The sequence below is a fragment of the Notothenia rossii genome, assembly GCF_949606895.1.
Source record: "Notothenia rossii genome assembly, chromosome: 4".
NCBI lineage: Eukaryota > Metazoa > Chordata > Actinopteri > Perciformes > Nototheniidae > Notothenia > Notothenia rossii.
This window is the reverse complement of record NC_136902.1, coordinates 24841254-24865162: the sequence shown is the minus strand read 5'-3', so window position 1 is coordinate 24865162 and position 23909 is coordinate 24841254. Positions and strand designations below refer to the sequence as shown.

The following is a 23909-nucleotide window of genomic DNA, read 5'->3' as shown; positions in this document are numbered from 1 at the left end:
AATGCTGACATACAAAGAACAACAGGGGGCTTTTGATAATGCATTAATGACAGATGAATAAATAACACATCATGATATAATCACATCATGGTAAAGACATTGGAATAGATGACAACTTATTCTGGTTCTTTGATGGATTTAGCATCCGAAGAAAAGTGGAATCAAAAGCCATCACTCCCACCATGATTTATTTTTCTTCAAATCTAGAGGACATCTCTCGGTTTCCTGTGAGGAGTCAACAATGTGTGCTGGTGCCCACCCACATCTTTAGGCCGGGCAACACAGGGACTGCGGAGAGAACAGGAGGAACAATTTGCTCATTCTCAACCAAGACATGGGGGCTTTGGCCCAAGGGAAAAAAAGACACCCAATATCCAAAATCCCTCTCTCAGGGCCATCATGTGAAGAATTCCCCCTCTTCTCCTCCTCCGGTGCCCTCCCTCCCTCCTTTCCTCTTCTCTTATTTTCTTTTTTAATCAAGCCGTCTGGGGTTGTCAGGTCTTTTGAGACGAGGACTCCCAGCCATGTGAAAAGTTAATCCCTTGTGGGCCTTCTTCTCCGTGGCGCTCATCTCCCTGGGAACACTGGTGGTGGCTTGCAGGCAGGTGGCGGGGGGAGGTGGGAAGGAGGAGGGAAGGATGAAGGGTGAGATGAACACAGGGCCACCCTGACCAACAGACAGAGTGGTGCAGATTCTCTCAAATCTCCCGTCACTGACTCTCAAGCCAGCACCTGGACTTAGTGCTTGGTATGTCCCAGGCCCTCGCCACATCATCCCCGCCCCCACACACACCGCCACCCTGACTCCAGACTAACAACACTTCTTTCCTCCCCTCCTCTCCACCATCCTGCATCCCTCCACCCACTATGTTTCACTCCACAACTCCAAGACCCTTTTGATGAGCTTCCCTGCCTAACCGACATATGGAAAAGAGAGCGGAGAGGATTTGCAGTCTGGAGAGCTGGTCAAGTGGCTTCTGAAGGATGACAGTGGTTCACAATGGAGAGCGTACTCCTGTTGCATTGTGCTTCAAACCTCCCCGGCACAGCATCGACCCCCACCCCGTCCACCCCCCAGCCACTTGGCTTCAACCGTTCCCCTCTAGCCGTTTCACTGTGTCAAAGCAACAATTCCGACAGACTCCTCTTGGGCCTTCTGCCAAGGAATGAAGGACATGATAGATAACAATGGAGGTAAGACGAGGGGTTCAACGGTGCTTTTTTTTAGGATCCTCTCAATGAGCCTTTTCAGAGACATCAACAGCAAGTAGGAGAAACTCAGACACACACTCTCTTTTACGTCAAATAAATCATATTTCTGGTTAAACGTCAAAGGCGGGAAGGTCAGACAATGTGGCTCACAAAGGCCTTCTCTAGCAGTCTGAAGGAGACAGAAAAAGCACACTTGAATGGTTTGCTTGCAGTGCACTTTTTTCTTCCTTGGCCTCCCTCTCAGAGCGAAGTGCCATTGGAAATATAGACAGGCTCAGTCAGCCATCTTAATCCCTCTCCCCTGTCCACCTCACGCTCACTCAAACCACCCTGACCCCACACACTCTCACTCTTTCACACACACACACACACACACACACACACACACACACACACACACACACACACACACACACACACACACACACACACACACACACACACACACACACACACACACACACACACACACTCTCACTCTTTCACACACACACACACACACACACACACACACACACACACACACACACACACACACACACACACACACACACACACACACACACACACACACACACACACACACACACACACACACACACGCGCGCACAAACACACACACACACACACACACACACACACACACACTCATTGGCCTCCTCCCTCCTACTTGATGTGCCCCAAGCCCCCCTCCCACCTTAAGAAAAGAGCTTGAGGCAGAGAGAATATCTGTGGAAGGGGTGCACAGAGCGAGATTTGGGAGTTTGTAAAGGTCAGTGCGGACTTTGTTCAATCTGAGGGTTTATCTCAGCAACAGCAGGGCAGGACAATGGTGCCGCTCGCCGCGCAACAGAAACCCAAGCTGTGGCAGCTAAATTACTTCACTGATAAGGCCGAATTAGAAGCACTGGGACCCCGGAGGCCAGGAACAACAGAGGAAGGAGGGAGGGAAAAGAAAAGAAGGAGAGCAGAAATAGAGAAGAAGGGCACATAAGATTGAAAGAGGGGGTCGAGAAATCAATGAATCACAAAGGAAAATATGTGAGTCTGTGATCTGGCTATAATTAAAGCACAAGCCATGTATTCTGTCAGTAAACTGTCTGCTCACAGATACTTGAAAGAACATTGGCATGCAAAAGGAAAGTCTGGTTGTACACATTGTACAGTAATGTGTGTGTATACAAGTGTACAGCCAAACACAAGGGATGCTCAGAAGGCTCTGTGGTGACCCATCGCATCAATGCCAGTGTGTATGTGTGTGTGTGTGTGTGTGTGTGTGTGTGTGTGTGTTTGTGCGCGTGTGTGTGTGTGTGTGTGTGTGTGTGTGTGTGTGTGTGTGTGTGTGTGTGTGTGTGTGTGTGTGTGTGTGTGTGTGTGTGTGTGTGTGTGTGTGTGTGTGTGTGTGTGTGTGTGTGTGTGTGTGTGTGTGTGTGTGTGTGTGTGTGTGTGTGTGTGTGTGAGGGTAGCAGTAAAGAGATGCAAATGGTAAACATGATTTGGAATGCAGTGTAAAGACAAACTTAAGTGATGATGAGGCCTGTCAAGCATCCCCCACTCTGGAGAGGAAGAAGAGTACTTTTTGTACTGCTTGAGATGTTTTGTAGGCGCCATGCTCAAGTGTGTGTGAAAGTATTTGTGTTTGGTGTTGTGCTCTTAAACTGTGCACCTGCACTTTGTCTATGTCTGCCTCTCCTCCCTCTCTGAATAAACAACACCAGCCTTATGAAATTTGAAAAAAGTAATTTGAAACATGTTCAGAAAGTGGCATTGTGAGTTTGTGGCCAGCAGAGGGGAGCAGGCTTTGTCACCAGAAACCATAGCCAGAAACACAGCGACTCAACTAAAAGACAGCAGATGGAGTGACATGGAGTGACATGATGTGACCAGATTCATTATTCTGCGTGTCCAGTATTTGATCTTTAATATTAAAGAACACGGAATGGCCAGGGATATGCAGATAAAGGATATTTTGCTGTTAAATAACCATTATGTCAGGAGAAAAAAAGTTAAACCTATATTACCTGCAGGTAAAAGTAGGCACCTACAGTCATACACACACTTTTGTTCTGTTGTTTGGCATCACTTCAGTATAAGACGGCGCAGGCCTAAGAGTCTAGTATTTTTCATGTTTTTTATCCACCCTTCCTGGTACAAGGTGGCATGCTGGGTACCGCTACGTACCAGCTGCACCAACATTAGCTAACTCTCTCTCCGAAAAGAATGGCACAGAATGACGCAATAATGACGAGAGGCTTGCAGTGCACAGCCCGGACCATTAAGCCGGTTTGCACAACTCAAGTTAATGAGTGACTTTGCTTTCTTTCTGAACACCTGATTAATAGTAAGGGTATTGTTCTCCATGAATAGAATGAAGTGAGAATAAGAGTTGATGTGTATTAGTTTGCTTGTTCAACATTTCACTACATCTGTGAGTAACATTCGTGACAACGAAAATTGTATTTTCACAAAATGTGGCTTTAAATGTGCTTTCTCAGGTACAGAGAAAGATATAGTAAAAAAAAAAAACACTTCATGCAGCTGTCAGTCTTGTAGTAGTTGACTGCAAACCAACTTGTTAAGGTTTCAGCAATGAAACAGTAGTATGATTAATAAATAGTATTTTTCACACCTATGTGAACCAACGTCTTGGTGACAGCAGTAGTTGCAAAGTAAAACAAGCTGTGTGAAATGTCGTCACTTACTTAATATGTCATAAGCTATGAATAAATAGTTATTTAATATAATGTTTGAGGTATATTTTTAGTTTTAAATACTTTAATGCTATTAAAGTTCTAGTCATCCTTAAACGTAATAAATGAATATCCTAGTCAACCATCGCAGATATGATGACGGATGACATCTAAAATATACTAGATTACCACTTCACTAATGTTTTACAGCAGCGATTACACAGCACAGTGACAAGTGTTTGGACAATTGCAAACAGAATGGAATGAGGCAATGCTATCTCATGAATGAAATGTCTGGGTAACATCTGTGTAAACTGTTATTAGTCATCCTGACACAAGCACTCATACTAAATTAAGATTTTACACCAAAATCTTAGTAAGATCCTGTATAAAATTGGGAAATTTGACAGACTTAGGATTATGTGAAGGGCCACATGTGCTTCTGAGTTCATTTAGATACACCCCCCCCCCCCCCCCCCACACACAGAAACATAAGAACAACAAATATTTTCTCTGTCAAAACCTGCGTGTTGTCTCAGGCAGACGAGACCCTGGGTTTTGCTCCAAACGACAGTGCTGGAGAAAATGAGCAAAAATTAACCGAGCGATTCCGGAGACTTTCCAAAGTAAAGACAACCCGCTGTGTTCAACACTTCGACAATTCAACACTGTTTTAGGATCTAATGTCGTCATCGTGCTTAGCTTCTCACTCTACCCTGTTATTCTAAATGACCGAGTGGAGGAAAGAAAAACATGTGAGAATGTCTTTTTCCCGCCTGCATGTGTCTCTAAGTTCTTCTGGCTGTATGTGTAAGAGTTAATGTGAAGGTTATATGCCTTTGCATATGTACTGGTCATCACAGTATACACTAGAACGTACAGCATATTCATATTGTGTTTATCTACATAGTTAACACAAAGATTAACCTGTAAAAAACGGAGAATTTCAAGATTATTTAAACTTTTGCTTATTATAAAACAGTGAAAGTTTCCTTCTAGAGACAATTATTTGCTTATGAGGGCTTCATACTCTTTGTTTGCCTCTGACAAAGACACACTGAGGTGAAATGTAGTCCTTATACGAAATAAAAGTAATCATTTAAAAGGCAAAGTTGTCAACCAGTTCCCTCCTTGATTGAGGTATACAGTACGGCTCATGAACTGTAAGGAGTTAACCGAAATAAGAATTTGTACAGCCAAGGCTTTTAAGCCATGTTGTGTATCTGATTATGGAAAATAGCAATCACAACAGCCACGGGAACCTGATTAATAGGTCACAACCTCCTGCTTGAGTCACAGAAATGTTAAGCAGCACAAGGGATTGAGATTTAAAGTGATGTAGAAAGGAGAAGTGAGAGAAAAGCGTCAGTAATCTGTGACTAACAAAGGTCTGGTATTGGACGGCCAACATTTATACGCTGAGAGGCACAACAAATATAACATTTTACATTTTGTATATATCATACAGAATATGACAGAGCTAAAATAAGATGAGCCATGTTTCATGACTTATTCATAAATGTCAGCCAAGCAGCAAGAGCTGGGAATTCGGAAAAGGGTATGTCTACATAATAAAATACATCTAATTGCCAATGCAAACAGCATTTGACAAATGTCATCATATTCCACTGTAACAAAGAGCAGTGTCATTGTCTGCTCCTGCCCTGAGGCCCTAACTGATGAGACTGTTCATCTGGCCAACGATGAACGATGGCGTTTCACAAGACACACAGTGAAAGAGAGGAGGAGGAGGGGGGGAGTTGGACAGGCGTTACCTGGGCTTCACCACAGAGGACTGATGGCCAAAGTGAGGGTTTTTTAATTAATGTTTAAAGCAAGTCTGCTAAGAGAAACCTCCTGCAATAAAGGATAGCATTGTGGCGGAGATGCGTGAGGAGACTGTGGGGAGGTTATTCAGGCAAACAAGAGGGTCCATTGAGAATGCTTGGTTGGAGTGGCTGAGGTCTGAAACCAATGACCAAGTAATAACAGCCCAAATCCCAGGGACAATATTTGTCGAGTTCCACTCTCTTCAAAGATGGATGACTTTGCCGATGTACTTCCTTGGGAGCCTGCGCACCTTTCATCCCAGCCCCGCAGATTAATTTATTAACTAATTAACAGATGTTGGTAATGAGTTATGAACAAATGATAAGGTATCAGGCTTCTAATCAAACCTGACATTTCATTTGCTGCCCTGCTCCCTCGTTATCAATTACCGTGTTCATTGAAGATAATTGACAACGGTTTGCACTGGGACGCAGGAGGCTTGTCTTTAACAGCTTCTTAAAAAAGCCCAGCGCTGCTGTCGTGTTTCTAGGGGCAACACCGACCATATGTTTAATATTAGATGGAATCTGTTCCACTGGAGTGCTCCGAAAGCTGGGTAAATTGGATTAAATTGGCTAATGGCATGTTTAAAACCTACATAAAATGAACCTGAATGGAAGATATTACAGCACCCAGGCCCAAGACATGTGGTGTTACGCTCTCTCTCCCGTGTTTTTGCTCCGTGTGTAAACTTGGGGTTTCTGTCAAAGTCAAATAATGATGACAGAAAACCGCATACTGTTGGTCAATGCTGTTATTAGAAACCACAGGTTTGATATCCCTTTCATTACAATGTGGGACTATAAAAATATGTGCCAAAGTACCAACATACCTTAACACATCATTGTATATAACCAATTATTTAAAAAAACAGAGTTAGCTGTAATAAAATAAAATATGAATTAGAATTTTCACAATTAAAGTATACTGTTTTTATCACTGCACTTAATAAATCTTGTTGTTTGCGCCTGAATGCACACAGATATATAAAACACTAAATTAAATAGTAGATATTTTTGTGCAAAACCTTAAGGACCCAAATCACAATAAATAACCAAGTTATCGTACTAATACCTTGCATTTTATCATTATGTAGACAGCTCATGTGTTTTGACTTTTAGAAAAAGTGGTTTTGTCCAGACCTTCTGTGTTTTCCACGCAATAATTCACTGCATTTCCGTTGTATACTCTAAGGGGGGCAGCAGCATTGTCACTGTTAAATATTAAAAAATGTACTCATTAACTAACAGTTCATAGGCTAAGAGGAAAAGTATGTTTTTTTTGGTGCACTTTCTAGTTGAACTGACCCTTTAATATACAATGATCCTCTTCTTTTCAATGTAACTAGATCTGAGTAGGTAAAACTGAGAAGGCCTGCTGTTTTTTCCATTAAGTGGCTTTAAGAAGTACTCTCAGCTCAAGGCCATGCTCATCAGAGCATGGTCCTGATTTGATTAATAAAAGACATGATAATGACACCATTTAAGTAAAGGGCTTCACTCGTACTTTACAATATTCGACACGGTAGGGGTCCAAGTTAACTCGGTTAGGACCGCGTGTCTCAAAATAAATGATGAACAGGTGAATTCATTAAGCATTAATGCCTCCTGTGTTATGGTTAGTTAAAGCTTACTTTCTCTGACTTTAACCAACACTCATAATTGAATGAAAGAACATGACTGTCACCGTGAGAACACTGGAAAGCACATTAGTCAAATCGAGCAGGATACAACTTTATCTCTCTTTATCTCGCTCCCTTTCTCACTCTCATACTATCCATTTACTTGCTGTGACTACTGTCTCCTGGCAGTCCCAGGGAGTTTCTGCCCTATCAGATCGGTACCAGTCACCTTAAGGACCAAACATCAAGATAAAGAACACCTTTCTGTAGAAGTCAAACAGATCAGACAAGTTGCAAGCTGCACCTTGAATGCCCTATAGGGATATCTTAATAACTTGGCCATCCGCCCTCTTCAGGGAGAACACAAAAGGCAAGCAAACACTTTAGGAGTCAAGAGGTGGGTCAGGACAGATAAGTGTCAGGGTGTGCCAGGACTTCTTCTAAAGTTTGGATACAAGGACATAAGCAAAGTTCAGCGATTAGGTTGAGAACAAAAGAAGCACAGCGTCACGAGAAAAGCGAGCTGCAAAGGCGGAGATTGAGTGCCTGACAGAGGGTGATGGAGATGCATGATGCCATGGCCGGATGGGTATCTGTCACGTAGGACCTTGGCGGCATGAGAGTGCCCGCCAGACGTCTTAGCCTATCATTAAGTCAATAACTGGGCAAACAGAAGAGCTAGCATACTTTTTCGGCTCTTTCCATAAATCACTGGGTGAATGATACTGATAGGGAAAAACACCCCACAAAAAGTCAATAGAAAAAGAATGGGGGACAGAGAAAACGAAGTTTGCCTGGCAACAAAGTCAGCCCAAGGTCCGCTGCTGCAAAGAGACAAATATGGCTGCAGGGCTGACATGGACTATGATTCATTGGATTTGTGTGTGAAAGCATTTACGTTGACCTCATCCAATGAGTCTACGTCAATGCACATCCACAAAATCAAAATGCTCAATGTTTCCTTCCTCCTTTTCATGCCTCAGAATATACCCTGAAGGTATAATGCTGTGTAACGTTTATATTTCATACATTTTAATTTTTGAAATAAAAAATGTAAGCACCGGTAACTCTTCCACTTGGACAAGTAAATTACTTGTACTAAAATGTTTCAAAGTTGGTGAGGTTGTGATGCAGCTCTTGGAGTGTGTTGAACTTAAAAGCTAGAACTTTATGAGATAACAAACACACAAGGAACTACTAAAGATAGTGAGAGAAGACAAAGCTAATGTGCGCTGCTGGAGTTTCAAAAGCCATGATTCAGAGGTGTGAGGACACACCCAGTGGTCACAGGTAAGGACAAGTGAGAGTAAACACCATTAATATATCTTAGAGAGGGCTCGTTCAAACCGTTTGTTTGCTTGACGTACGTTCTGGAGATGGATATAACTGACTTTATTTTATCTCGTTATGCCTAAGAAGATTGAGATCAATGTCGTTACTGTGGGAAAGATGTGATGCTGCGCATAGATACAAGCTGTAAATCTGCTCTTATTACCGTGAGCTGTTTCCACAGAACAGTTCCGCGGATGTGTTGCCCTCTCCCCTGCCATCTGAACACCCGAGGGAGTTAGATCAGTGAGTCCATTCAATGCCAGTCAGTGAGAGACCTCTAGCCATTGTATGGTGACATGTCTCTATCAATAGGGAAGTCAGGCCAATCTACCGGCCAGATAATGGCAGCAGTCAGTCTGACAGCAGATCCCCACACGTGACTCTCTGAGGGCCTTGCTTCACTCCGCTTGCTCAGGCCTTCCTATCCTGAGGGGTTGGCAGCTCTGCACACACACAACCAGAGAGACACACACACATACGGGAGACCTGGGGCCCCGGCGTTCTATCATGTTGTGCTAAAGGGAGAGCATAATGGTTTTTAAATGGATGACTCGGTGCTGGCCCAGAGAGGGAGTCTGAGACAGAAGAGAATGGCCATGGCCCGCAGCAAAGCAGCTCTTAGATTGAGCTGTCCGTCTCGCTGAAATGAGTCTGAGTTAACACCTCTTCCAGTCCCAAGCGCCCCGGGACAGACAATAGTAGGCTTCCTCTCTGCCTTCCTCTTTCTTCTTTCCCTTACCGCTACTCTTTCACTCTCTCTTTCTATCGCTCTCTCCATTTCTCCCCGCCAATCCACAGTTCCACTCAGAGATCCAGAAAGCCCTACAACGTCCGCCATGTGATTGTTGGAGCTGTTTTGGCTTCGTTGGTAGACCACGGTGCTCGCAAAGCCGAGATGATGAGTTATTGCAGTAGTAAAAAATCCACACAAATGCAGTCATTGTAATTAAACTTGTTTTGGAGAGGAGTATAGTTCTGCAGATGGCACATATCACTGTTGATCAGAAACAACTCTGTAACTGAAAAAAAGGATTATAAGGCAACGTTACATTATAGTCTTCGGATTTTAAGATGATTCGATCAACTTCAAATTATGTGGTCTGGTCCTCAAGAATAAATCAAGGCTGTTTATGTTTGAGGAGCATTTTGAAATGAAAAGGTGTTCACATAGCATTGGCAATACAGTATAGAACTATTTATAATGAAGAGGAAGCACAGTTACACTAATCACTCTGATAACTGAATTCAGCACTTAATCCAATTTGTCTTGTAAGAGGCCTTGGTACAGTATGATATGATCACATTCACACCGCAGAGATTTCACATGACTTCACTTATTATCTCTCATAACACATCCCCCTGTTCTGGCAGGGGACCGGTGTAAAACACACATTCACAGAATTTCCATGAAGAGCATACGACTCCTCCAGCGTTTCTAACATAACACTGTGTGAAATATGTGTTTTGCACCCTCTTTTCCTGCTCTATCCATCCCCATTAATACTTGTTTCTCTCTGGTTTCTTTCAACATCTTTCTTCACTCAGACATACTTCTGTCGCTCCCTCGCCTGTCTATTTGTCTAAGACCAGAGGCAGTAGATGAGTTGAGGGGTAGAAGGTGAAAGGGGGTGTACGGGACTCCTAGGGGAGTCTGTTGATGACTATCAACAGGCTGACTGTTATGACTATCTGTGATAAGAGTCTGGGAGAGGAGAGCCCCAGAAGCCTTCCAGCCCCAAACCAGACAGGATATCTTAAAAAAATAATAGAGCCTAACCAAGAGTGAGTCCTCCGAAGACCATTAAGGAGTAGGAGAAAAAAAAAGACGGATCAATGTCCCCCTTTTGACATGTTTAGAGGTAGAGACAAGGGAATGCACCTTTCAGGGTAACTAGAATGACCTCAGGCTAACAGCAACTGAAAGAGATCTATCACAATCAAATCAAAAATGCTTCCAAAGGTTTCCAAAATGTGACCAAAATGTGGTAGAATCTGGACTGTGTCCATGTACATTCTGTAGTGTACTTTACCAGGTTGTTTATTAAACTTCAAACTCGTAAAGCAGCCAAAATACATCTTAAAAGTGCAACAATATGGCAAGTCCCTCCTCTTTAAGGGTGGTGTGTATAAGCAATCTGTGTGAATGTATCTCTTTAGAGCTGAAGGTGGCCTTTTTTCCTTCAAGCCAGAGAGCTAGAGCTTAGCTGATGAATATGCATTAGTCGGGGTGTCTGGGGAGAAAAGAGGAAGGAGGAGGAAAACTGAGAGAAAACATGAGAGCTACAGGGAGAGTGTAGCTTTTGGAAGGCTGCCCTTTGCACCCCGAAAGGCTAGCCATAATATGAACTTTAAAAAGGAAAATGTGCAACCTGGCACACGGCCATATTGCGTGTGCCTGTGTGCTTTAATCGCGTGCATGCTTCTACAACTGTTGGAAGAAAACAGGGTGAAAAGAATAAATGAGTCCTCACACTGAACCTATTAGGGGTTTTTATAAAATATTTTCAATGAGGGATTAATAGCTTTACTTTATGAGCTCTTCCAAGGATATAATAACTAGAATATATACCACAATAATTGCAGCCTATATACTTTTTTTTCTCCACAAAACTGTGAAAACGTATCCCAGATGCACTGCAATTATCAAGTGTAAATAAATATTTAATTCTAAACTCATACAATATATTCTAACCCAATTCTGCATGTTTAACTTATTGACAAACACAAGGTTGTTCTGCATTTAAATAATAGTTCATTATGCTCCTTTGATAGTAGTTCTACTCAGTCTGTCTGAAGGTTTATTTCACAGATCAGCAGCAGACATTCTTGAGTGAGTGAGAGTGTTTTTACCCATGACGTTTGTTCTTCCACAAGTTAATTCATGTATTGCATCACTTCATGTTGTCTAACATAATAACATTGACATATTTGCTAAGAATGTATCCATTTTGTTATGTCTTCCAAATGCATAATTTCCAGAAAATCATTGCATTACCTGTTGGTCCCTTCTCAAATTGTACAAACTTGAATACTGTGTCTAATTCAAGCACATCATGCCCTTTCCAACATGGCCTTGTCAACATCTCTATTCCTTGTTATAAACAAATGTAATATCAGAAGATGTAAATGACCAACCCCCAAAACAGTAAATAGTCAAGGAGTCAGTGAAATGAAAAGCAGGCCAGTATATTTCATCTCTGATTGGGCACATGAGAAAGAAGAGAAAGGGGGAGACAGAGTGAGAGAGACTGGGATCGGGAGTTTTTTCTCCTAATGAGCTTACTGAAGCAACTTCAATATCCTCTAATGTCATGTTGAAATGAAAATTAATAGTTCAATATGCCGCCACCGCATCAGGCCATGCTTCTTCCATTTCCATATCGGGTGGCGTGACCAAATGAGTGTGCTCGCTCGGACCGACGCCCAGAAAAGCTGATACCTCCACTAATCAGCCAGATTTTTCCATCTGACATCGCTGTGCTGCTGGAATTCAGTGTGTTTTGTATGTGTGTATGTCTGCGTGTGTGTGCAGGATCAAAGATGAGGTCCAATCACACAAGGGGATGCAAATGGAACGGGCATCTTTGCTGATGACGAGATGAGCGGTGGATAAAGACTGATGGCTGTAAATATGGATGAATGAAGAGCGGCTTGGTCACTCACTTACCATCTTCAGTGTTCATCTCATACTTTAATGTGCATTTGTGTCACAAGCCATGAAAGTAATCAAAGTGTTATGTTGAAAAAAAATTATTTGATGGAAAGAGCTCTTCATTTGACAGCAGGAAGTCCACACAAGCTGAAAACCCACCTTTCAACTGCACCTTGGCCAATACAATCAATAACAATTCAATTTAATGGGGACCTATTATGCAAAATCCACTTGTTCATGTCGTTTATACATAAACACGTGTCCCCTCTGTGTAAAGAGATTCTGAAAATTTCAGGAACAAATATTTGCTCACTTTTTGTCCTGATCCATTTATATAAAAACCTGTCTGAAAATTAGCTGATCAGATTTTGGCCACTTCATTATGTCATAACGATTTGTTGGCTTGTGTAAACATTAGCCAATAACCAACCAAGGTAACACCGTCCCGCCCCCCCACCTTATCACCTGAATCTCCTCCTAGAGCACCATTGTGTTTTATTTAACCAAATATCTCTCAGAGGGGCGTGGGGAGTGGCCCTTATTTTCATCTAAAGTAAAAGACAGAGAATCAGCACTTTTGAAACAGGGCTGAAACAGAGGGGTTTATGGGATGCTACAATGGGTGATATGTTTGGTATTTCAAGCCAAACACTTCGGAGACATGTTTTGTATATATATTAAACCTATAATATATTGATAAAAAACAGTATAATAGGGGACCTTTAAACATGTCTAATGTCTGTATGTAGCACTTAAAAATATTTGGGATTTTTTGGGGGTATGTATCTTCCAGGATTCTTGCTGTTATGCCTTTGTGTCCTTAGGGTTGATTGGGCTTATAAGTAAGTAAGTCGCATTGGACAAAAGTGTCAGATAAATGTAATACAATTGAATGTAACCCAAAACAAAGTGTAAAGAAGCCTGGCTGGTTCCTACCTCCCATCCGAAGGAGCCGTCTTTGCCCGTGGCGTCGTGATGCAGCGTGCTGTGCAGACCGAACCTCTCTCCAGCACCGATGCCGGTCTTGGCCCAAACGCCCAGGCCGGCTCCGGGCACAGAGGACTCCCGCAGCTCCAAGTCGCCGGGAATGGGAATGTCATCAGGAATGTAGACAGGCGCCTCGTACGGCGAGCCCTCCTTGGGTGTGGTGAAGTCCTGGTCATTGCTGCTGCTGTTGCTGTTGTTGTGAATGTGGTGGTGGTGGTGGCTGGTGTAGATGTGGGGGTGCAGCAGGTGGTGGTGGTTGTTGTTTGGATGGGAAGGAGTGGGTGAGGGCAGGGGGGACATGTTGATGACGCCATCTTCTGCGTCATCTTCTGGGCTGTCGGCACCGCCTATGGCCGCTAAACCCGGGAGGTCGGCCTCTGTGTCGTACATGCTGTCCACCGGCTCACTGTCATCTATGAGACAAAACACAGAGACAAAGACAAGGGTTATTAGGAAGTCAGAGGAAGTTGATACAACATATAATTTCTTAGGTGTGACCCAGAGGATATTAAATGTAATATTCAAAGGCTAAGACATGTCTCCATTCTAAGCAGAAGCTGCGCATCCACTGACTTCTGGACCTTACTTCTCTTTCTTTTTTTTAAAGCATTTCAATCTCAAAACTGTTAGAAAAACACAATGTGTGCAAAGAGAGAGCTTCTGGGTTCTCAAGAAAAGTATACCTACAGTATCTATCTAAAGGACTTTATCTACAAGATTTCACTGATTTTCCAGAGGCTGTGCGAGAAGAGCCAGACAGACGTTCAGAAGAGAGTTTAGGGTTAGACAAGTCGTTGATAGGAAAGTTCTCAGCTCAATCATAGTCACTGCTTTCTGCCAGTACTCATCTTACAAATAATCACAGTGTCTATCACTGAGCCTCGTCACCTAGCATTATTGTCACTTCCAGAGATTGACAATCTGATTATCCATGCGCTCAAGGATGCGTGTGTGTGTGTGTGTGTGTGTGTGTGTGTGTATGTGTATGGTGTGTATGTGTATGTGTGTGTGTGTGTGTGTGTGTGTGTGTGTGTGTGTGTGTGTGTGTGTGTGTGTGTGTGTGTGTGTGTGTGTGTGTGTGTGTGTGTGTGTGTGTGTGTGTGTGTGTGTGTGTGTGTGTGTGAATGTGCATACTAAAAAAAAAAGTTTCTCTAAATGTGAGAATTGTTTGTGGACGGTCAACATTTGAAAATGTGCATGCATGTCAGATTTAATACCAAATTAAAATAAAGTATTCAATATCTTAATTTGCGGAATTTTCATTTAATTAATTTTATTTCACTTAAGAAGCTTCAAACTTCTATAGGTGTAACAAGCACATTTATTCAGTACCAAAAAGGAATAAAGATTCAAGACCCAGTCTGTACTTTGTGTGTGTGTGTGTGTGTGTGTGTGTGTGTGTGTGTGTGTGTGTGTGTGTGTGTGTGTGTGTGTGTGTGTGTGTGTGTGTGTGTGTGTGTGTGTGTGTGTGTGTGTGTGTGTGTGTGTGTGTGTGTGTGTGTGTGTGTGTGTGTGTGTGTGTGTGTGTGTGTGTGTGTGTGTGTGTTAGCCTCAGCTCGTCTATGTGTGTCTCCTTCTTTTCTTCTGTGGACAGATCCTGGTGTCTTTAGTCAAAGCACCACAGCAGTTTTACTATCTAAACACAGGGACTGGCAATCAGAGGGCTAACTAGGCCCAACATTACAGCAGGAGTGGTTTCAATCAGGCTTTCTCTCTCTGCTAGCCTCCATCTAGCAGCTGCCAAGCCTGCCACCGCTTCCCACAATTTAGCTGGAGCTGCAACATGACATTTAGAAAATGTGCTTGTTAGTCTTGAAAGTTTATTAGGTCACAATGAAAGTTTGTGGGTTAAGTTTTAAAGCAACAGATATGCATCATTAATAAGTTGAATTCAAACAACAATTTATATGTTTTATTTCTCTTTAGGAATACTCATTTCTAAACTGTTTTAGGTGAGGCTGGGAAACTGCAGATTGTGAATTGTAGAAAGATGAGATGGTGAATAAGCCCTGACTGAAATTGTACAAGAGCCTATCTACAGTGCATCCTTTTTTTTTCTTTGATACATATTTGGGTTTCTGCCCGGTGACAGAAGACTGTGAAAGTTGTTAAATCAACTGACATGTATGTTTTAAATGTGAAACTATGAAAGCATGCGACAAGGGCTTTTCAGTGCCTGGCAAACCTGCAGCATATCCATGCAGGTCCGGGAAACTTATCATATAAAGTCGGGCAATAAAATCCGGCCTTTTATGACTGATTCTGCGTCATCCAGTGATTTTGACTGGAAAAGAAACCATTTTTTAATGATCACTGATTCATAGGGGCTCAGAGAAGGCGTGCAATTAAGCATTGGAACAAGTGAGCCAGCAGTAGCTTCCACTTTTCACAGATCAATTACAGTTTTATAACTCAGCCCTATCTGCTGCTCCCTCTGCACAATCAAAAGTGTTTTCAGGCCGTTAAACACTCGTTTTTCACTCATTCCCATTTTTACTCCCCCACTCTCACTGGCACTTGACCCATTGAGAGCAATTTTGACAAGCAGAAAAAGGAAAAATCTACTAAATACCGTTTGGCTTTAAGAAAACGTACAGATCGCTACGTCAAATCATTGAGTAACAAGGAAAACGAGTGAAAGAACCCTCTTCATTTTAATGACCAAAAGATCTATTGTGAGACACACGAAGCAGTGAAGTGAGGCAGCAATGGTAAACACAATGTGAAATTAAACAAATTCAGCTTTCAGTTGTAGCTTAGTTAATTCATAAAAGAGTTGCCTGGGAGGTTTTAGATTTACTCGCCACTAGAGACAAGCTCTCTCTCTCTCTCTCTCTCTCTCCGCGCTTCTTAAAACAAGATGACCATGTTTGACCAGTGCCCAAAAAAAGTTGCAGATGAGAAAAGTAAGCAGGAAAATAATGAAAGGGGCCGGGAAGAGGAAGAAGAGGAGGAGGCAAGAGTCTAAAAACTGACGACTGAGCTGCTTTTGAACAGCTGTATGTTAGCTCTGGGTCTCAGTAGACCCAGAAAGAGATGTTAGGTTCGTCTCCCTGAGGGCTTCTTAAAAAACACCCGGGCCAGATAGTGCCTTCCTCTCCCTGGCTCCTTATGTTGTTCTTTCTCTCTCTGTTCCTCTCGCCATCTCTTTCTCTTTTACGGGGAGCTATTTATCCTGATTACATCAGGGGTCAATCATTAATTCGCACCTTGGGGGTCCCGGTGCTGGCTGCGGCTACAATGGGCTGCTTGTTCAGCGGCTGTTATTCCAGTGGAAAACTACGCTGCTCTGCCTGAGAGTCGGGCCCAGGCCACATGAAGGCATCCCATTTATTTGATAAATTGTAAATGCGTGCCATAAACGGGGCTCTTTGCTTTGTAGCATGGCTTGCAATAACAAAGATTTCAGGGCACGTATGAACAAAGATGCCAGCTATCACACAAACACACATCTGTTTGCAACTGCAGGAGCTGTTACTGCACTATAAACACATGTGCAAGAGATCAGATGGTGTTGTAGGTAAAGATGATATCTCATAATTACTACATGTCACAGTGAAATTACAAGATGTGTCATAGATATGACATTTATACATAGACACTTACTTCTAAAATACACATTTAACAATGTCTAATAAATCAAAAGATAATCACAGAACACAAGGCATTTAAAAATGTTTGACTACAATTATTTCAAGAAAATATGAAATACCGATAACATGGTAATCAGCGTTGCCATGGCAGAATAACTTGACACGGTGCTGAAAATCAGCGCTTTAATCGGAGGGCCTTACAACGGGCAAATTGTTCTGTGGTCGTGTTTAATCAGAGCACTCTAGACTTAAATGCAGAAAGATAGAGATCTGGAGTCATTTTCTGCCGTCTGCCTGGACGCACACAAACACATGTGCCTTGTGGCATATAGACTGAGCTGTATTCTCCAAGTAGTCTGGGTGGAAAGGAATTCTGGGAAAGGAACGTTTAAATGCTGCGTCAACTAAGGTCAAACTCTCGCAGAGTAGCAGTCATGTATTCATTGAGAAAAATAAATCTATAATAAGACTTTAAATAAAGATGCATTTTACAGGGATACACATAGTATCCAGCAGTTCAGACCGCAGGCTAGAATAGATGCCAACAATAGCCTGAGCGTTTAGTACCAGCTTTGCAAGACAGCACAGTGGAGCCATGGCTGTGGCTATGATAACAAGACAAAAAAAAGCTGGACATAGGACGTGTGTGCCAATGATGGCCATCATAAAGCATACATGTCCTCTTTTCCTCACTGCCTTCCCCCTCCAACGCACACAGAGACTGTATCTTTGTCTGGCCGTAAATTGATCTGGTTCAATTCAAAGGGAAAGGCAGCTGATGAAAAGACAGTGTCCAGGGAAAAGACAAAAATATGCAAAATTCTGCACCGGCTCCAAATATGGGGAGGAAGGACTGTCTGGTGAAAGAAAGAAATGGGGGGCAGAGGGAGAATGTGTGGACCATGACAGATATGAAAAATGGGTAGCTGCTTGAGCAATAAATGACCAAACATTTTGATGTGGGAGCTGTGGGCATCCGTGTGTGTGAGTGTGTGTGTGTGTGTGTGTGTGTGTGTGTGTGTGTGTGTGTGTGTGTGTGTGTGTGTGTGTGTGTGTGTGTGTGTGTGTGTGTGTGTGTGTGTGTGTGTGTGTGTGTGTGTGTGTGTGTGTGTGTGTGTGTGTGTGTGTGTGTGTGTGTGTGTGTGTGTGTGTGTGTGTGTGTGTGTGTGTGTGAGGGGGCGCTATTAAAACCCTAAGCTAAATCTGCTGTTTGTGCCGCTATATTGTATCAATATGGTCCCACTTAGCTGCATCATTGGGACACAGAGTGATATTGGTACCTGTTCCTCTGTATTAAGCAGGCCTTTGATGATTCTGTCTGCACACAAAAGAGAGCCCAAAACACCTCTGCTTTAATACAGTGGGGGCGGGGGAGGGGGGAAGCTGTAAAAATCAAACGAGTGAAAATCAAAGTGAGTGAGGGAGCGAAGTGAAAAACTGTACAATGGTGTATTTTTCCACAGTGGTACTATATTCAAAATGACATGTAAATGGAAGCATGTGACAAGGTAGCCTAAGAAGACTGTTGGTGTGTGTGTGTGTGTGTGTGTGTGTGCGTGTGTGTGCGTGTGCGTGTGCGTGTGCGTGTGCGTGTGCGTGTGCGTGTGCGTGTTTGAATGGTTGCGAGTAGTGAGTGAGCAATGGGGGCACGGTTAGCTACAATACTAGCAAGCCTCTCAGAGCAAGAACGCCACACTTCCTCTCGTAAAAGCACCAGGGATCATTTTCAAGCTACACAAAAAACCACTACATGGCTTCTTTAGAGCAGGTAAAGAAGGATCACAAAGGGCAGAAAAAAATACATAGAAAAAAGAAAGAAAGGGCCAAAGAAAAGGAGTTGTTTTGTTCCCTAACAACGTTGCACATGCACTGCTGCTGTGCATAGTAATTACACAATACACATCATACTGTATGTTAAACGTATTGCTGCATTAAGTGGAGTTGAAGCTTATACTGCACGTGTCATCATGTGTAGTAAAACTGTGTTTATTACTTTAAGTGCTATCATTATCAAAACTAGAATGAAAACAAAACATATTTTTACCTATGGACATCCACAGCATATAAACGTGTACCAAGGTTCAGTCTTCAGTGTGTGTGTGTGTGTGTGTGTGTGTGTGTGTGTGTGTGTGTGTGTGTGTGTGTGTGTGTGTGTGTGTGTGTGTGTGTGTGTGTGTGTGTGTGTGTGTGTGTGTGTGTGTGTGTGTGTGTGTGTGTGTGTGTGTGATTTGCCTTTGCTATATTTGACTGGTATGAGCTATCAGTGAATACAACCTGCTAGGGGGAGCTGTCACTAGCCTGTTCTCTTTCTCTATGCTTCAGTTTGAATCTCCCTCACTTCCTTTCTTTATAGTATTTGAACCGTAAAAAAACATAATCCCAGCACTAGATCATTTCAACATTTCTACGTTAATACTACAGACACTTTACTGAATGTGGTCACTGCAGCTCAATATGAAACAGACTGGAGCCTTTGTGTGTTTTCATACGTAAGTGTGCACTTCTGTGTTTGTGTGTACTGCCGATACAACACGGCTGATGTATTGATGGGTTATTTGTGCTGAGCAGCCTAAAGGCATTCTGTCCTCCAATAGTGTGTGTTTGTGTGTGTGTTTGTGCTTGTGCTATGATCAAGCCTCCAAGCAAATAGAAGACAGCGGGAAACCTACAGCTGAGACCAGGTGTGTGGTGTGTGTGTGTGTGTGTGTGTGTGTGTGTGTGTGTGTGTGTGTGTGTGTGTGTGTGTGTGTGTGTGTGTGTGTGTGTGTGTGTGTGTGTGTGTGTGTGTGTGTGTGTGTGTGTGTGTGTGTGTGTGTGTGTGTGTGTGTGTGTGTGTGTGTGTGTGTGGTGGCCCTGTGGTCCCAAGGGGCTCCGGATTCCAGGCTGCTGCAGACATTTATTAACAGGGCAGATTAATAGCACTAGAGGAAAACATGTTCACAAACATGATAAATATTAATAATAATCAATATCGAGTTACATTTACCAAATTGAGTTGCAAACATCACCCGGGGTGAGGGAGGAGGGAGGGGGGGAAGCTGAGAAGATGGATAAAAGTGAAAGGGGCTGGATTCAACCGGAAGAGCTGAGGGGAACACGTAGGGATTGGTTGGTAAAACGAGATCATGTTCAAATAGTATGAAAAGAGTGAAATAAAATTAGATGTGATTTAACTGTGGCTTATATCTATCATCGAACACGAGAAGAATTCCCAGGACAAATGAAAACTCAGCATTCTTAAGATGTCACAGCATGTGGTGCTGCAAAGTGCCCATCACATTAGTTTAATATTCTCCACCATCTGAAAGTATTCATAAATCTATTTTATAGTTTACGTACCATTTCACTAAGGTAGATTTTTCATTCGGAAGCTCAGATTTATGAATACATCCGTCAGACGGAGGAACAGCGAGGACAATGTGTCAATAGTCAGAGAATTGTTGAAAATCAATACAAATAATTTTTTACCATAATTACATTTGAAGACAGTTTGAAAACATAGAGTCGAACCCTGAAATAAATGGCAAAGAAAAGTGTCTGTTGCGAAAATGTTCATAAACATAAATAAGAACAGATAAAGATAACACTATAGGGAAAGCTATTGCAATAATAAGTGTGTGCGTGTGCGTGTGCGTGTGCGTGTGTGTGTGTGTGTGTGTGTGTGTGTGTGTGTGTGTGTGTGTGTGTGTGTGTGTGTGTGTGTGTGTGTGTGTGTGTGTGTGTGTGTGTGTGTGTGTGTGTGTGCGTATGTGTGTGTCTCTCAACACCCACTTCTAGTGCAGCTTCATTTAGCAAGCCACACAGGAGGCCAGACAGCAGCTCAGGGAGCACCAAGGCAGACAGCGTGCAGAACAAACCCATCTATTCTTATTAACCAGGGAGGAGAGAGGATCAGCGTGTGTGTGTGTGTGTGTGTGCGCACGTCAGCGTGAACATGTGAAAGGGACGTCTTTTGTTTGAGTGTAAGTCTCTATTCCAAAATGGGAAGTCACTTTTTAGTTGTATTCAATGTATTCAAGATATGTTAATCAATTCCTGTCTCATCGAGGCAAGTTATGTATCGTTTTCCTTCACTCTTGTTGCGGTAAATGTTTAATTGTAAAAAAATGCATATTGATGCATATTTAGTCTGTGATATAACTAAAAAGAGGGAATTTGAGGTAAAAAATATCTGACAATACATGACCTTGTAAATAGAAATAACAACAAAAATACCCTGCAATATTTTCGGTGTCCGGTTAAATCTGTGTTCAATGCCAGCTATATTTTTGCAAAAGAGAGACACTTTTACGAGCCCCCGTCAAATGACAATGTGCCAAAACCTTTAAGCATCAATGTTTTTTCCAAAAACAAATAGATTAATCTAAAAAAAAAAACGCGTGCAATATGCAATACTGTGGGAAAGTCTCAAATATGCGAAAAATTATGTGACTTCTGATTAACTTTTATTAATCAAACACAATCCACAATGTCTATTCTCTATCAGGTTTAAGTGGTCCAAAAATGTATTCACATACATGTGTGTAACCTCAGCTGAGTAACCTGTACCTGAATGTGTGTGTGCTACATCCTAGCTTCTGTTACTCTACAGTAGCTGTATATCTGAAGTTGCCGGGGTTTTGGTATGGATAGGGGGGGGGGGGGGGGGTTGAGGGGTGATGATATTCACCTCTGCCACTGGAAGCAGCCTACACCCATACATCAGTCTATTACTGTGCAGCCTCGCTCCGCTCCGCGCCTCTCTTCTTCTCGCCCGCTCCCTCCAGTCATTAGCCACTGAATTAACGACAATCCGGCATGCTATTAATCACCCAGACAAAAGTGTTAGCATTGCCTGGCTAGGCCGGCACGAGACTGTGTAGGAGGAGAGGGAAGATGGCGGTGGGGGTGGAGGGGGAGAGAGAAACAGAGTGAGGTGGTTCTTGGGAGACTATAGAGAGTGTGTGGTAAGAAGGCCTGTGTGAGCAAGAAAAGACAGGGATTATGTCTGTGTGTGCATGGATGTGTTTGATTTGGATTTCTGTAATATTAAAAATAGTTACAACAGCAAACTATACTCAAGGTGAACAAATCATAATAAACCAATTGACCGGCAGTGGTCTTCATGTAGTTCAATGGGCAGAGCTGCTGCAATTAGAAGTCCCATGCTTAAAATAATACAATCTATTTTAGAGCATGCCACTCAGCATAATATGACTATTATGTGCAGTCCAGTTTAAAGACTTGAAATAAATTACTCCTAGTCAAATTGAAAAATCTAACAAAAAATGTATTCAATATGTTACGAGTGTGCACTATATGATCTTGACATATTAACAGCTATTGTTTTTTATTCACATGATTATTGCCCTTTTATACTGAAGGCCATGCATAATAAGCATGTTTCCTTTTCTGGCACTTCAGTATTTAGAATTAGATTGAACAAGAATTTAGTAAATCAATTTACACAAATGGTGCATGCTAGATGCAAAAAAGTACGTAAAATATATTTTTTGATTTGGACATGATATACTAAAAGAGTTCTGAGAGGTGAAAGAAAAAAAAAGAGTGCAAACTTCCATTCTTTGAAAGCATGACTTTGCCTTCCAATAGCCCACTTCTGACTCCCCACCCACCTCTCACCCACCCACCTCTCTCCTCACCCTCCCTCCCAGAGTCAGACCACCTGCTGGGAAGCCTGAACCGTGGACGTCAGGTGGGTCGCGGCCGTCACACAGTCCCATGTCATCGGGCTGTCACAGTGAATGGAGCTGACATGGGAGATATGCTAATCCACTTAGCTTCAAACTCAGCCAGGAGGCCTGTACGCAGCCCTGTCTCAGCCCACAACCAGCAGAACACACACACACACACACACACACACACACACACACACACACACACACACACACACACACACACACACACACACACACACACACACACACACACACACACACACACACACACACGCACACACACACACACACATCACACACATCACACACATCACACACATCACACACATCTAAGGCGGACACATTAAGTCTTGTAATACTGAACTTCTCCAGAATATGTATATTAGATTAGATCAGATGAAGTTTAAATGATCCCTGTGGGGATATTAAGCTGGTGCTCAAAAGGATATATATTATACGAGAAGAATAGGCTATACAGGGGGTGGACACATTAACAAAAACACCTGTAAACATTAGACAAGCCAAAACAATAGCCCTTCAGTAAATACTGGATTTGTTTTTAAATGTTCAGGTTTTTGTTAAGATTATGTCAGATTCTTTTAGTCTTGAAGAGAATCTTTGTATTTGTGACACCTTTTTTTGATAATCAGCTCATTCCTTTAATCATGCAAACACACTCAATATTTCCTGGTTAAAGGTTTTTGGATGTTTCAGTAAAAAAGTATATTTTTGGACCTTTTTTAGGGTTTTGTTTTAAAGAGTAAATGCTCAATTAGTCCCATAATTACACATTTTATCATCACCCAGCAGGGACTACATATACAGTGATTCGTCCAATAATAGAACATTTAAGACAACTTAATAATCAATGATTTAATTAAAGAAATATATCAAGCAACAATGTAAAAACACTTTCTGATTACAGCTCAAATGTGAGGATGTGAAATTATGTTTTTTTTTTGGCATTTGTTTGATTAAAGTTTTCATCTGAAAAATTAATCATTGATCACAAAACCAAAGGCTCACTCACAAGGCGCATCCATTTTTTGTTAAGTAACTGCATTTAATAGCATTGTGGTTGCAGGTGTTATTATGTTCACTCAACGTAAATGACAATGCAGCCAAGTACCAGCCCTATGAACAAATGAACTGTCAGCTCCGAAAAAACGTTAATAAGTGCAAGTTGATTTAAACATTAACGAGATGACTAAACACAGCAGGAGATGGAGAGCTACACTATATTTCCTATTGCACACACACTGTATACTAAAGTGATCAAAGTCAGCGCCAGCAGCTAGGTGTCAGAGTTCAAAA

At 42.2% G+C, this 23909-nt stretch overlaps 1 protein-coding gene across 7 annotated transcripts in view; it reads right to left on the bottom strand.

Annotated features, from left to right (window-relative positions):
- prdm16 (PR domain containing 16) overlaps nucleotides 1-23909 on the bottom strand; it is a 174995-nt gene that overhangs the window by 102149 nt on the left and 48937 nt on the right. For all 7 annotated transcript variants that reach the window (XM_079674886.1, XM_079674892.1, XM_079674887.1 and 4 more), the window contains exon 2: nucleotides 13274-13737. In XM_079674886.1, coding sequence (XP_079531012.1) covers nucleotides 13274-13737 — 464 coding nt within the window. The remainder of the gene's footprint in view (nucleotides 1-13273; nucleotides 13738-23909) is intronic.